We start from the raw sequence: 15,857 nt of genomic DNA, 5'->3' as shown, positions 1-15,857 counted from the left end.
ACAGCAACAAACATTAGGGATCTAGACAGCCACAAGCCTGGGACAATCCACGGTCCCAGCCACAATGGCTAACCGCGTCGCGGGCTGCGTTCAAGTCCTCAAGGAAACCCTGCTAGTTTGATAGGCAGCTAACAGTGGCAGCTAGGCTAGCTGCTATGCCAAGCAGCTCTTCAGACCCTTGGTCGGCAGGATCCCTGGATAGATAGCAGCGGACCCAGCAACTGATGCCAACCGCGTAGCGGGATCCAAAATCAAAAGGTAGCTAGCTAGTAACCAAACTTTTCCAATAGAACACTTTTTCAGACACTTTCAAAACTTTCCAAACCAACAAACCGAGCGCTGCCTCATAACACGTACAACAGGAAGTAAAGAAAAGTACAGTACAGTACTATACAGTATGGTACAGTACAGTAGAGTTCAGTACAGTAGAGCACATTAGAGTAGAGTACAGTATAATGTGCTGTATTATACTGTACTCAACTATACTGTGCTGAACATATCTACTTTCCTGCACTCTACTGTACTGTGCGTTGCTGTACTCTACTCTACTGTGCTGTACTGTGATGTCCAAACTTGTGGAACAAAGACGTCTATGATTGGTTCAGATTTGGTCTGGTCCGGACCAACCAAATGTGGTCTTGTTTGGGGGTGGAGCTCATTAGAATAATAGCCAATGTGTAGAATAATACCCAATGTTTGCAAAATAAGGATATTGCATATTTTTACCTTTGTGTACCTATTCAGGATACATCACCATCAAGAGAATAATAGTCATATCCATAATTATGAATTTCTGTATTGTATACATCAGGGGCCCATGATGTAATTCCGTTATCATAATTCTGTAAATGTAAATCCACTTCACCTACTGTAGTTCAATAACCAAAATAAAAAATGTTAAACCCAAGGTGTCATGTCATAGCCGGCACTCCATTCTTTCTGTAGACATCTTTGAATCTTAATTCGGATTAGATGTTTAAGAGATTTGGAAAATGTGGTCGCATGAAAAACTGAGGGAGATTTTACCCTAATGCTGTTACCAAACTTTGCATCTGCACAGTTCTTCCTGTAAATGTTTTTTTTTGTGAAATTTGCTGTGTAAATTGTTCAAAGTAGTCATTGTACATATAGTTGTATGGTTTGCTAAACTTTGAAATCAATGGTTTTTGTTTGGCATACATTTTAAATTGAAAAATCTGAGTCAAAGCGTAATTCCGTTATCGTGGAATTGCCATTCTACAGATTGGTGGGGAACCTTAGGCTCTTCATCCATACAGTGAGGGAAAAAAGTATTTGATCCCCTGCTGATTTTGTACGTTTGCCCACTGACAAAGACATGATCAGTCTATAATTTTAATGGTAGGTTTATTTGAACAGTGAGAGACAGAATAACAACAAAAAAATCCAGAAAAACGCATGTCAAAAATGTTATAAATTGATTTGCATTTTAATGAGGGAAATAAGTATTTGACCCCTCTGCAAAACATGACTTAGTACTTGGTGGCAAAACCCTTGTTGGCAATCACAGAGGTCAGACGTTTCTTGTAGTTGGCCACCAGGTTTGCACACATCTCAGGAGGGATTTTGTCCCACACCTCTTTGCAGATTTTCTCCAAGTCATTAAGGTTTCGAGCCTGACGTTTGGCAACTCTAACCTTCAGCTCCCTCCACAGATTTTCTATGGGATTAGGGTCTGGAGACTGGCTAGGCCACTCCAGGACCTTAATGTGCTTCTTCTTGAGCCACTCCTTTGTTGCCTTGGCCGTGTGTTTTGGGTCATTGTCATGCTGGAATACCCATCCAAGACCCATTTTCAATGCCCTGGCTGAGGGAAGGAGGTTCTCACCCAAGATTTGACGGTACATGGCCCCGTCCATCGTCCCTTTGATGTGGTGAAGTTGTCCTGTCACCTTAGCAGAAAAACACCCCCAAAGCATAATGTTTCCACCTCCATGTTTGACGGTGGGGATGGTGTTCTTGGGGTCATAGGCAGCATTCCTCCTCCTCCAAACACGGCAAGTTGAGTTGATGCCAAAGAGCTCGATTTTGGTCTCATCTGACCACAACACTTTCACTCAGTTCTCCTCTGAATCATTCAGATATTCATTGGCAAACTTCAGACGGGCCTGTATATGTGCTTTCTTGAGCAGAGGGACCTTGCGGGCGCTGCAGGATATCAGTCCTTGATGGCGTAGTGTGTTACCAATTGTTTTCTTGGTGACTATGGTCCCAGCTGCCTTGAGGTCATTGACAAGATCCTCCCATGTAGTTCTGGGCTGATTCCTCACTGTACTCATGATCATTGCAACTCCACGAGGTGAGATCTTGCATGGAGCCCCAGGCCAAGGGAGATTGACAGTTATTTTGTGTTTCTTCCATTTGCGAATAATCGCACCAACTGTTGTCACCTTCTCACCAAGCTGCTTGGCAATGGTCTTGTAGCCCATTCCAGCCTTGTGTAGGTCTACAATCTTGTCCCTGACATCCTCGGAGAGCTCTTTGGTCTTGGCCATGGTGGAGAGTTTGGAATCTGATTGATTGATTGCTTCTGTGGACAGGTGTCTTTTATACAGGTAACAAACTGAGATTAGGAGCACTCCCTTTAAGAGTGTGCTCCTAATCTCAGCTCGTTACCTGTATAAAAGACACCTGGGAGAAAGAAATCTTTCTGATTGAGAGGGGGTCAAATACTTATTTCCCTCATTAAAATGCAAATCAATTTATAACATTTTTGACATGCGTTTTTCTGGATTTTTTTGTTGTTATTCTGTCTCTCACTGTTCAAATAAACCTACCATTAAAATTATAGACTGATCATTTCTTTGTCAGTGGGCAAACGTACAAAATCAGCAGGGGATCAAATACTTTTTTCCCTCACTGTACATAGGGCCTTCAGAGGGTGTTGGGCTCTGTTGATGATGAGGGAGATCTGGAGTTGTTCTTTTAAACCCCTTTTAAACTGCTATTTTTCTTACAGGCTGGGCCACGAGGGCCGTGGTGCGTAATGTCTGACGGTTGAATATTGATGTACTGTAGGCTCTTGACCCAATACAGTAAATGGGATTTTACAATTCAAATTCTCTCTCTTTTTCTCCTCAGGACTTCGTCATCTACCTACTGAACGTTTCAAGCACTTTGATTGGTCGTTGTAGTGGCGAAGACAAGGAGAGGTCAAAGGTTGACTTCCTGCTCTCTGCCCCCGACATCCTGCCTCGTCACTGCTGCCTATGTCGTCATGACAACAACGATAAAGGTTGTTCCACCGTCTGGCTCCGCCCCTTCCACAGCGCTATGGTAACACGGAACGGGGAGACGTTGTCCAAAGAGGCGGAGCTTAGTCCAGGTGATGTCATCGGGATGGGACGTCACTACCTGTTCTTGTTCAAGGACCCCACTGCCTGGGTTGTTATGCAGAAGGTGAATAAGTTAAAATCAAATCAAATTGTATTGGTCACATACACATGTTTAGCAGATGTTATTGCGGGTGTAGCGAAATGCTTGTGTTTCTAGCTCCAACGGTGCAGTAATATCTAACAATTCACAACAATACACATAATACACACAATCTCAAAGTAAAATAATGGAAATAAGAAATATATCAATATTAGGACGAGCAATGTCGGAGTGGCATAGACTAAAATACAGTAGAATAGAATACAGTATATACATATGAGATGAGTAAAGCAAAAATATGTAAACATTATTAAAGTGACTAGTGTTCCATTATTAAAGTGGCCAGTGACTTCAAGTCTATGTACAGTTGAAGTCAGAAGTTACACTTAGGTTGGAGTCATTAAAACTCGATTTTCAACCACTCCACAAATGTCTTGTTAACAAACCATAGTTTTGGCAAATCGGTTAGGACATCAACATTGTGCATGACACAAGTCATTTTTCCAACAATTGTTTACAGACAGATTATTTCACTTAGAATTCACTGTATCACAATTCCAGTGGGTCAGAAGTTTACATACACTAAGTTGACTGTGCCTTTAAACAGCTTGGAAAATTCCAGAAAATGATGTCATGGCTTTAGAAGCTTCTGATAGGCTAATTGACATAATTTGAGTCAATTTGAGGTGTACCTGTGGATGTATTTCAAGGCCTACCTTCAAACTCAGTGCCTCTTTGCTTGACATCAAGGGAAAATCAAAAGAAATCAGCCAAGACCTCAGAAAAACAAGTGTAGACCTCCACAAGTCTGGTTCATCCTTGAGAGCAATTTCCAAACGCCTGAAGGTACCATGTTCATCTGTACAAACAATAGTACGCAAGTATAAACACCATTGGACCACGCAGCCGTCATACCGCTCAGGAAGGAGACGCGTTCTGTCTCCTAGAGATGAACCTTTGGTGCGAAAAGTGCAAATCAATGCCAGAACAACAGCATTGTGTTGTGTGCCTTTCTGCAGATCCACAAAGAGAAGCTGAATACACTCTGTAGCAAGTCAATAATAGTTATTTAACAAGTATGTACTGCCTTTCTTCATGTGAAGATACTGGAGGAAACAGGTACAAAAGTATCTATATCCACAGTAAAACAAGTCCTATATCGACAACCTGAAAGGCCGCTCCGCAAGGAAGAAGCCAGTGCTCCAAAACCGCCATAAAAAAGCCACACTATGGTTTGCAACTGCAAATGGGGACAAAGATCGAACTTTTTGGAGAAATGTCCTCTGGTCTGATGAAACAAAAATAGAACTGTTTGGCCATCGTTATGTTTGGAGGAAAAAGGGGGTGCTTGCAAGCCGAAGAACACCATCCCAACCGTGAAGCACGGGGGTGGCAGCATCATGGTGTGGGGGTGCTTTTCTGCAGGAGTTACTGGTGCACTTCACAAAATAGATGGCATCATGAGGAAGGAAAATTATGTGGATATATTGAAGCAACATCTCAAGACATCAGTCAGGAAGTTAAAGCTTGGTCGTAAATGGGTCATCCAAATGGACAATGACCCTAAGCATACTTCCAATGTTATGGCAAAATGGCTTAAGGACAACAAAGTCAAGGTATTGGAGTAGCCATCACAAAGCCCTGACCTCAATCCTATAGAAAATGTGTGGGCAGAACTGAAAAAGTGTGTGCGAGCAAGGAGGCCTACAACCCTGACTCAGTTACACCAGCTCTGTCAGGAGGAATGGGCCAGAATTCACCCAACTTATTGTGGGAAGCTTGTGGAAGGCTACCCGAATCGTTTGACCCAAGTTAAACAATTTAAAGGCAATGCTACCAAATACTAATTGAGTGTATGTAAACTTCTGACCCACTGGGAATGTGATGAAAGAAATAAAAGCTGAAATAAATAATTCTCTCTACTATTATTCTGATATTTCACATTCTTAAAATAAAGTGGTGATCCTAACTGACCTAAGACAGGGAATATTTACTAGGATTAAATGTCAGGAATTGTGAAAACGGAGTTTAAATGTATTTGTCTAAGGTGTATGTAAACTTCCGACTTCAGCTGTATATAGCGCAGCAGCCTCTAAGGTGCAGGGTTACGTAACCGGGTGGTAGCCGACTAGTGATGGCTATTTAACAGTCTGATGGCCTTGAGATAGAAGCTGTTTTTCAGTCTCTCTGTCCCAGCTTTGATGTACCTGTACTGACCTCGCCTTCTGGATGATAATGGGGTGAACAGGCAGTTGCTCGGGTGGTATTTTTGCCTTCCTGTGACATCGGGTGCTGTAGGTGTCCTGGAGGGCAGGTAGTTTGCCCCTGGTGATGTGTTGGGCAGACCGCACCACCCTCTGGAGAGCCCTGTGGTTGCGGGCGGTGCAGTTGCCGTACCAGGCGGTGATACAGCCCGACAGGATGCTCTCAATTGTGCATCTGTAAAAGTTTGTGAGGGTTTTAGGTGCCAAACCACATTTTTTCAGATGTGTACGCAGAGAAAGCTTTCCACCTTCTCCACTGCGGTCCCGTCGATGTAGGTAGGGGCGTGCTCCCTCTGTCGTTTCCTGAAGTCCACGAGAAGCTCCTTTGTTTTGTTGACGTTGAATGAGAGATTATTTTCCTGGCACCACACTCCCAGGGCCCTCACCTCCTCCCTGTAAGCTGTCTCGTCATTGTTGGTAATCAAGCCTACTACTGTTGTGTCGTCTGCAAACTTGATGATTGAGTTGGAGGCGTGCATGGCCACGTAGTCATGGGTGAACAGGGAGTACAGGAGGGGGCTGAGCACGCACCCTTGTGGGGCCCCTGTGTTGAGGATCAGCGAAGTGGAGGTGTTGTTTCCTACCTTCACCACCTGGGGGCGGCCCGTCAGGAAGTCCAGGACCCAGTTGCACAGGGTGGGGTTCAGACCCAGGGCCCCGAGCTTAATGATGAGCTTGGAGGGTACTATGGTGTTGAATGCTGAGCTATGGTCAATGAACAGCATTCTTACATACAGTTGAAGTCGGAAGTTTACATACACCTTAGCCAAATACATTTAAACTCAGTTTTTCCACAATTCCTGACATTTAATCCTAGTAAACATTCCCTGTCTTAGGTCAGTTAAGATCACCACTTTATTTTAAGAATGTGAAATGTCAAAATAATAGTAGAGAGAATTATTTATTACAGCTTTTATTTCTTTCATCACATTCCCAGTGGGTCAGAAGTTTACATACACTCAATTAGTATTTGGTAGCATTGCCTTTAAATTGTTTAACTTGGGTCAAACGCTTCGGGGAATCTTCCACAAGCTTCCCACAATAAGTTGGGTGAATTTTGGCCCATTCCTCCTAACAGAGCTGGTGTAACTGAGTCAGGTTTGCAGGCCTCCTTGATCGCACACGCTTTTTCAGTTCTGCCCACAAATGTTCTATAGGATTGATGTCAGGGCTTTGTGATGGCCACTGCAATACCTTGACTTTTTATCCTTAAGCCATTTTTCCACAACTTTGGAAGTATGCTTGGGGTCATTGTCCATTTGGAAGACCCATTTGCGAACAAGCTTTAACTTCCTGACTGATGTCTTGAGATGTTGCTTCAATATATCTACATCATTTTCCTTCCTCATGATGCCATCTATCTTGTGAAGTGCACCAGTCCCTCCTGCAGCAAAGCACCCCCACAGCATGATGCTGCCAACCAAGTGCTTCACGGTTGGGATGGTGTTCTTCGGCTTGCAAGCTATCCCCTTTTTCCTCCAAACATAGCGATGGTCATTATGGCCAAACAGTTCGATTTTTGTTTCATCAGACCAGAGGACATTTCTCCAAAAAGTACGATCTTTGTCCCCATTTGCAGTTGCAAACCATAGTGTGGCTTTTTTATGGCGGTTTTAGAGCAGTGGCTTCTTCCTTGCTGAGCGGCCTTTCAGGTTATGTCGATATAGGACTCGTTTTACTGTGGATATAGATACTTTTGTACCTGTTTCCTCCAGCATCTTCACAAGGTCCTTTGCTGTTGTTCTGGGATTGATTTGCACTTTTCGCACCAAAGTACGTTCATCTCTATGAGACAGAACGCGTCTCCTTCCTGAGCGGTAAGACGGCTACGTGGTCCCATGGTGTTTATACTTGCATACTATTGTTTGTACAGATGAACGTGGTACCTTCAGGCGTTTGGAAATTGCTCCCAAGGATGAACCAGACGTGCGGAGGTCTACCATTTATTTTCTTAGGTCTTGGCTGATTTCTTTTGATTTTCCCATGATGTGAAGCAAAGAGGCACTGCGTTTGAAGGTAGGCTTTGAAATACATCCACAGATACACCTCCAATTGACTCAAATTATGTCAATTAGCCTATCAGAAGCTTCTAAAGCCATGACATCATTTTCTGGAATTTTCCACTGGAATTGTGACACAGTGAATTATAAGTGAAATAATCTGTCTGTAAACAATTGTTGCAAATATTACTTGCCAAAACTATAGTTTGTTAACAAGATATTTGTGGATTGGTTGAAAAACAAGTTTTAATGACTCCAACATAAGTGTATGTAAACTTCTGACTTCAACTGTAGGTATTCCTCTTGTCCAGATGGGGTAGAGCAGTGTGCAGTGCGATGGCGATTGCATCGTCTATGGATCTATTGGGGCGGTAAGCAAATTGAAGTGGGTCTAGGTTGTCAGGTAAGGTAGCCTCTCAAAGAACTTCATGATGACAGAAGTGAGTGGTACGGGCGATAGTCATTTAGTTCAGTTACCTTTGCTTTCTCGGGTACAGGAACGATGGTGGACATCTTGAAGCAAGTGGGAACAGCAGACTGGGATAGGGAGAGATTGAATATGTCCGTAAACACTCCAGCCAGCTGGTCTGCGCATGCTCTGAGGACGCGGCTAGGGATGCCGTATGGTCCGGCAGCCTTTCGAGGATTAACACGCTTAAATGTCTTACTCACGTCGGCCTCGGAGAAGGAGAGCCCACAGTCCTTGGTAGTGGGCCACGTCGCTGGCACTGTGTTATCCTCAAAGCGGGCGAAGAAGGTGTTTAGCTTGTCCGGAAGCAAGACGTCGGTGTCCGCGACGTGGCTGGTTTTCCCTTTGTAGTCCATGATTGTCTGTAGACCCTGCCACATACGTCTTGTGTCTGAGCCGTTGAATTGCGACTCCACTTTGTCTCTATACTAATGTTTTGCCTGTTTGCTTGCCTTACGGAGGGAATAACTGCACTGTTTGTATTCGGCCATATTCCCAGTCACCTTGCCATGTTTAAATGCGGTGGTTCGCGCTTTCAGTTTTGCACGAATGCTGCCATCTATCCACGGTTTCTGGTTTGGGTAGGTTTTAATAGTCACAGTGGGTACAACATCTCCAATATACCTACTGATGAACTCAGTCACCGTATCTGTGTATTCATTGATGTTATTCTCAGAGGCTACCCAGAACATATCCTAGTCCGCATGATCAAAACAATCTTGAAGCATGGATTCCGATTGGTCAGACCGGCGTTGAATAGTCCTTAGCACGGGTACTTCCTGTTTGAGTTTCTGCCTATAGGAAGGGAGGAGCAAAATGGAGTCGTGATCAGATTTGCCGAAGGGAGGGCAGGGGAGGGTCTTGTAGGCATTTCGAAAAGCTGAGTAGCAGTGTTCTAATGTTTTCTTAGTGCGAGTGCTACAGTCAATGTGTTGGTAGAACTTCAATAGCGTTTTCCTCAAATTTGTTTTGTTAAAATCCCCAGCTACAATAAATGCGGCCTCCAGGATATGTGGTTTCCAGTTTGCATAAAGTCCAGTGTAGTTCTTTGAGGGCCGTTGTGGTATCGGCTTGAGGGGGAATATACACAGCTGTGACTATAACCAAAGATAATTTTATTGGGAGGTATTCTAGGTCGGGTGAACAAAAGTCACTATAACCACGTTTCCATCCACAGTTTTTATGCGAGTAAAGTCATACCGTATATAAACAAATCACGACAGCTGTGATGGAAACAGGGAGTTTAGGTACAATTTTATAAATGCCAACAGATAATTTGTTCATTCGACATGGTGGGATCTAAAATGTATTATGCGAGAAATGGCAGTGGAAACGTCTTTATGCCCAAATATTGATATAATAACCATCATATCGAAGTAAACTTGGAGTCACGCGATGATATGGTGTGTGGTCCTCCCACTATGACTCGGGAAACCATGCAGTTTATTAGGCTACATATTAAATAAGTTATGAACTTCACAGGGTGATGAAAGTGCACGGTGATCTTGATGCTCCTTTCCAATAAATATCGAGGTCTTAATGTGGTGACATGATGATAGATGCTTGACTGCCGTTTGACAAATACAAATATTTGAGCTCTTATCCATAATAATCTCATAATGTAGACTAGCCACACATCCTACCCACACTGTATCTGCGAGCTGTTGGCTAGAGCACACGTGCCAAGACCAGAGTAGGCACATTTGCTATTTAACGCAACAGTTGTTGTGATAGAAAAATTGGTAGAGTTGAAAATGCAATGGAAACATATTGAACTTTGGATTTGTATCCGCTATATGAACACTTAAGCGAAAAAGTACATTTTGTGTGCATTACATCATCATGCACTGATTTTTATCTGCAACAAGTCCATTTGTTGGAAACACTACTGGTGGGAAAATACTAATATTTTCTTTATGCCGATTCGAGAATATTTGCATGAAAATCAGTCGCCAATTGGATGGAAACCTAGCTTATGAAAACATTTAGAACTAACAATTTTATTCTAGCTCTGTGATTGTTACTAAACATATATTTTTGGGAGGTTTTAAGGTTTTACTTCTGATGCATTTTGTTTTTAGGTGAAGGACCCCACTTCTTCACCAGATCCTACAGTCACTGCTGCCCCCGGGGTTCTGCCCCAGGCCACTACACCCGCTACTAGTAAATCAGCACTCTGCAACACCTGCATGGCAGCTAGGAGGGAATCTAGTGGGACCAGAGAAATAAGGTAACATCTGCTCACTGGTTGCTGCTCCTACAAGCTTTTAGTTTTACAGGTCTTAATTGTAAATTATTTAGATTAAATAAAAAACGATTCACGAGTTTAAGGACCAGACATTGAAATGGGTTTGGAATATTTATTGAGGAAATGTAGTGGATGTGAGAATGAGGATTCAGGAGGGGAATGAGAATGGACCGGATGAATCAGAGAGCTGCAGATGAAGGATCCAGAGGGGTGGACTCTAGAGTTTGGCTTGGAGTCTCAGGTAGACATCATTGTCAGGCAGTGGTAGTTAGGCTGCTGTGGTGATGGAAACCTCCACAGGAGAGCCTTAGAAGAACATAAGAGATACTAGATAGAAGGTGGGATGCAAAACTCGATAAGGCTCATAAACACACAGCATCGTGACATGCGCTGCAGAACAAACCGGAAGAATGTTAGTTTGGTCAGGTTTAAGTAGGGTGGCAGTGGTGATTAAGGAGAGTGAGGACAGGTGTGGAGGCTGATTAGCAATGAGTTGCAGCTGATGCTTTTTAGGAGCTGCGTTCAAGGCAACTAGTTAAAGTGTTGCAAACAGTCATGGCGGCTGATTGGCAATTAGTAGCAGTTGCTAGGGAGCTGCGTTCAAGGCAACTAATTAAAGTGTTGCATTCAAGTCTGGTCCTCTCCTGAATTTTTTAAAATTCTTAACACCATAAAAAAAAAATATAGATACACGTTTCCACTGACATGGTCTTCATCAGGTCTAGAAGGGCCACAGCTTGCCTAAAAGACCCTGAGGGTCGCGACCTGAACCTACTCTACGTTGTGGAGCATGAGGAAACTGTCGTCAAGGAAATCGTTGCCATGGGGAGTGTCCATAGAGACAAGCCGCCGTTGACTGTAGCATTCCTGCTGAGTGTGTGTGTCGAACATTCCGCCACACACCTCCAAACCTCAGAACTCCGCAGACTACTGCTGCTCATAGCCAGCCAGTTCCAGAACGCCATGTGGGTCAGTGAGGTTACTGTATGTTACTTTATATTCAATATGGCTGTATGAATGATCATCTCTTATTTTCTCTTAAAAGTGTATGTAATAAATGATATAGCTACATTTGGATCAGAAACGTTTATAGGCCTAATATTTCATTTTGTCCCCATGCTTTGTTACAGGAACACACCAATGAGCTTGCTGCTAGTCAACCTGAAGTGTGAGTGCCTGCACAAAGCCAAATATTTCAATCTCTGTATTACACAGAGTTACACATGCCAATAAAATCCTTGCCACTGTATGATTATAGGCATAGGATCTGATTCCAGATCTGTTCCTTGGTATCCCAGTCTCTGTAGTGATCCAGAGGAGCAGCAGCCTCTCAACCTGGCAGAACTGGTCTCAGGCCTGCGTCCCCTGGTGGTCTGGATGTCCAACGCCATGGAGTTGCTGTATTACATCCAACAACAGCTTCCCCAAACACTGGCCTGGAGGTCACACAGAGAGCAGGGGGTGGAGGCAGAGGGAAAGGAACACAATGACAAGGAGGATGAAGAGAGGGAGGAGGAGTGTATGGGTTAGTTTTGGGCTTTTCTAGCCTCACCTGCTAGCCAGGGGACTAAAAGCCTAAAGAAAGCCTACGAAGAACTTTACGTAGGATCCATAACACCTATTAAGACATTTACCTATATTTTCTGTTTGTTGTCAGCCCTGTTGGAGATGAGGCTGTCGTATGTGAGGTCGGCCAGTGAAGAAGCCATGACGGTTCTGGAGGAAGTTATCATGTTGACCTTTCAGCAGTGTGTCTACTACCTCACCAAGGTCAGTATCCCACACACCTGAACTTTAAGCTCCATCAGTCACACTTTAGTGAGTTCAGCACCCGAGACTAGACCAGGGGTACACAACTGGCCTACAACTGGAGAACTTTAAAGGACTAAACTCCACAGCAACACGCTACATACCCCCTGATGTAGTAGTTAGCTCACATTGCTTTAGCTTTTCCCTTCAGGGACTGATAGGTTTGTTGTGTCTCTTAGTCTGAGAAAGAAAAACAATCAGAGAGGGAGTCGGTACAAAGAGTCCAGTTAGTTAGTCCTCTCTAGAGCAGAGCCCTGAGAGAGGCTTTCTGATAGAGCAGCCTTATTGGACTGCTACACTGGGGTCTTTATTGCTGGTCACAGACAGACAGCAGGGGCATTGTAGGGCTGTGTGTGTGCGTCAGGCCTCTTGTCATTAAGGAGTTTAGAAGTGTTGCCAGGTGTGTGTGTGTGTGTGCATGTGTGTATACTGTTTGAGAGGAACTATTGGCAGCTGGGGTACAGCTGGTTGCCTTATATCAGTCGGCACACCATCAGTCAAAGTGTGTAGTCTGACAAAGAATTCCACAATGGAAGTTTACTTTGTCATCTTTTGATCACTCCTTGGAGAGGGTCAGGGATCGTTGTTATCATAAACAGACGTCATAGACACAGTCCTCATCCACCTCGACCACCCTCTGCCTAACCCTGCCTGTGATCTGTGACTGCACACTACAGTACCTCCCAAACCAAGAGAACATGACATAGTCATGTACAGGAAGCCACGTCAAGCGTTAGCCATGTTAGCATTAGCATCAGCCAAGGTAAATTAACTCAAGCCGAGCATTAGGTGCAGCCTATGCTAAATGCTACGCTAACTGGAAGTCAGTTGTATGCTTACTGAGGCCAGAGGAGTCCATGGCACTGCTCCGTATCTGTTTCCTGTTCAGGAAGGAAGTGGGAGGGAAAGAGTATCATCACTATAATTTCTCCAAAGAGGAAACAGAATAGATTCCTGGAGAGGGTTCGGGGATAGGCAGGCTAGCAGGTTAGCAGTGATGACCTATTGAACTGTACAGGTCTTCAACTGAAGCTCCCAACCATATGACAGCATTGGTGCATTGGCATTTCAACTGACTCAGTCTACAGATAATGACAAGTGATTCATCCAACAGACAGAACCCTCTCTGTTATGTCTCCTGGGTTTCATAACCACGTCTTTATAACAATTCAATTATGACGAGACAGGAGACGGGAAACAGTTTAACCATTTATCTGGAACATGATCATCTCAACACACACAACTCCCATGATGCTCTTCGGCACAACCCCAACACACATCTCCTCCCACCTACTTAAATTGTACCCATTGTGAACAACAGTAACTGTTCTACAAGTCCAAGCATCTAGGTGCCCGCCTACCTCTTGAATGGTAACGGTGGTCAACCTGACTCTCAACAACAATGTCTCTAGACTGTGGCGTTGACACAGGTGTAGGTATTTGAGTAGCCTGTGTCACAGTCTCATCACACACTTGTGTTGTTGCGGCTGAGTCAGTGTCCTAAGAACATGACTGTGAGCCCCTAGGTGATGACTGCTGGGTCAGGGTGTCACCCAGTAACAGTTCTGGACCTCTCATGACTGGTGGTTCTGTCGGTGTGACCTTACTCAACAGTAACTGCCTACTGGGCACACTACGTCATTTCAACTTAATTGGGTAACATTTGGTTGAGACGTTGATCAACAAGATTAAAACGTACGTATATTCACACACTCAAAGAGAGTTTTAGAATTTTGGTAAGATCGAGTTTGAAAACTTTACTAATAATTACCTCAGTGCATTTGTAAAGTATTCAGATCCCTTGACTTTTTCCACATTTTATTACGTTACAGCCTTATTCTAAAATTGATTAAATACACATTTTCCCTCATCAATCTACACACAATACCCCATAATGACAAAGCGGAAACAGGTTTTAGAAATGTTTGCAAAAAAACAACAACAAATAACTGAAAAAACATCCTGTTTCCATTGATCATCCTTGAGATGTTTCTACAACTTGATTGGAGTCCACCTGTGGTAATTTCAATTGGAAAAGCACACGCCTGTCTATATAAGGTCCCACAGTTGACAGTGCATGTCAGAGCAAAAACCAAGCAATGAGGTCGAAGGAATTGTCTGTAGAGCTCTGAGACAGGATTGTGTCAAGGCACAGATCTGGGGAAGGGTACCAAAACATTTTTGCAGCTTTGAAGGTCCCCAAGAACACAGTGGCCTCCATCATTCTTAAATGGAAGAGGTTTGGAACCACCAAGACTCTTCCTAGAGCTGGCTGCCCGGCCAAACTGAGCAATCGGGGAAGAAGAGCCTTGGTCAGAGAGGTGACCAAGAACCCGATGGTCACTCTGACAGAGCTCCATCTCCTCTGTGGAGATGGGAGAACCTTCCAGAAGAACAACCATCTCTGCAGCACTCCACCAAGATTGAACTCTTTGGCCTGAATGCCAAGCGTCGCAACTGGAGGAAACCTGGCACCATCCCTTCGGTGAAGCATGGTGGTGGCAGCATCATGCTGTGGGGATGTTTTTCAGCGGCAGGGACTGGGAGACTAGTCAGGATCAAGGGAAAGATGAACGGAGCAAAGTACAGAGAGATCCTTGATGGAAACCATAGCACTCAAGACCTCAGACAGGGGCAAAGGTTCACCTTCCAACAGGACAACAACCCTAAGCACACAGCCAAGACAACGCAGGAGTGGCTTCGGAACAAGTCTCTGAATGTCCTTGAGATGGCCTAGCCAGAGCCCAGACTTGAACCCGATCGAACATCTCTGGAGAGACCTGAAAATAGCTGTGCATCGACGCTCCCCATCCAACCTGACAGAGCTTGAGAGGATCTGCAGAGAAGAATGGGAGAAACTCCCCAAATAGAAGTCTGCCAAGTTTGTAGCGTCATACCCAAGAAGAATCGGGCTGTAATCGCTGCCAAAGGTGCTTGAACAAAGTACTGAGTAAAGGGTCTGAATACTTACGTAAATGTGATATTTCAATTTTTTATATTTAATACATTTACAAAAATTTCTAAATACCTGTTTTTGCTTTGTCATTATGGGGTATTGTGTGTAGATTGATGAGAAATAAATATATTTAATCCATTTTAGAATAAGGCTGTAACGTAACAAAATTTGAAAAAAGTCAAGGGGTCTGAATACTTTCCGAATGCACTATAATTTTGTATATATTAGTTTTTTACTCAAACCACACCGCGGGCAGTATGTTTGACACCCCTGCTGTAAAGTTTTTCATCCTACCCAGCTCTCCATTAAATACTTTTACATGTTTATTTAAAATGGCCGGTAGGCTTGTGTCTCCATGTGTCATTGTAATCCAGTGTGATTTTCTCCAACCACAACCATCCCAGTAGTGATGGATAGTCCCCTTTCACGACGTAGAGTGGCAGCTTATCAGTTTGTCCGTTTAACTAAACTGTGAGCTCAGTGATACCTCTCACAGCGACAGATTCACCTGTGTAAGTCTTTAACACGATGTGTGCTGGCTGAAGTGGAAGGTGTTTCAGTGTCTTTTTGTAGACTGTGTCTGACACGAGATAGAGCTGCCCCTGTGTCTATCTCCATACGCACTGGTTGCCTCTCTAGCAACTGAGAGACACACTAGCCGTGCGGTCCCCTTGCAACAGTCAGGATATTCAGTTCGACTTCCTCGTCTGATGAGTCA

General features: G+C 43.9%; 1 protein-coding gene across 2 annotated transcripts in view; it reads left to right on the top strand.

The window, feature by feature from the left end:
• LOC121547440 (ras-associating and dilute domain-containing protein-like) overlaps nucleotides 1-15,857 on the top strand; it is a 49,372-nt gene that overhangs the window by 25,161 nt on the left and 8,354 nt on the right. For both annotated transcript variants that reach the window (XM_041858728.2, XM_041858727.2), the window contains exons 6-11: nucleotides 3,100-3,417; nucleotides 10,208-10,356; nucleotides 11,094-11,343; nucleotides 11,505-11,542; nucleotides 11,673-11,899; nucleotides 12,032-12,144. In XM_041858728.2, the coding sequence (XP_041714662.2) occupies nucleotides 3,100-3,417; nucleotides 10,208-10,356; nucleotides 11,094-11,343; nucleotides 11,505-11,542; nucleotides 11,673-11,899; nucleotides 12,032-12,144 (1,095 nt within the window). The remainder of the gene's footprint in view (nucleotides 1-3,099; nucleotides 3,418-10,207; nucleotides 10,357-11,093; nucleotides 11,344-11,504; nucleotides 11,543-11,672; nucleotides 11,900-12,031; nucleotides 12,145-15,857) is intronic.

Source organism: Coregonus clupeaformis, chromosome 31, assembly GCF_020615455.1.
Source record: "Coregonus clupeaformis isolate EN_2021a chromosome 31, ASM2061545v1, whole genome shotgun sequence".
NCBI classification, from domain to species: Eukaryota; Metazoa; Chordata; class Actinopteri; order Salmoniformes; family Salmonidae; genus Coregonus; species Coregonus clupeaformis.
This window is presented reverse-complemented; position numbering and strand designations above follow the sequence as displayed.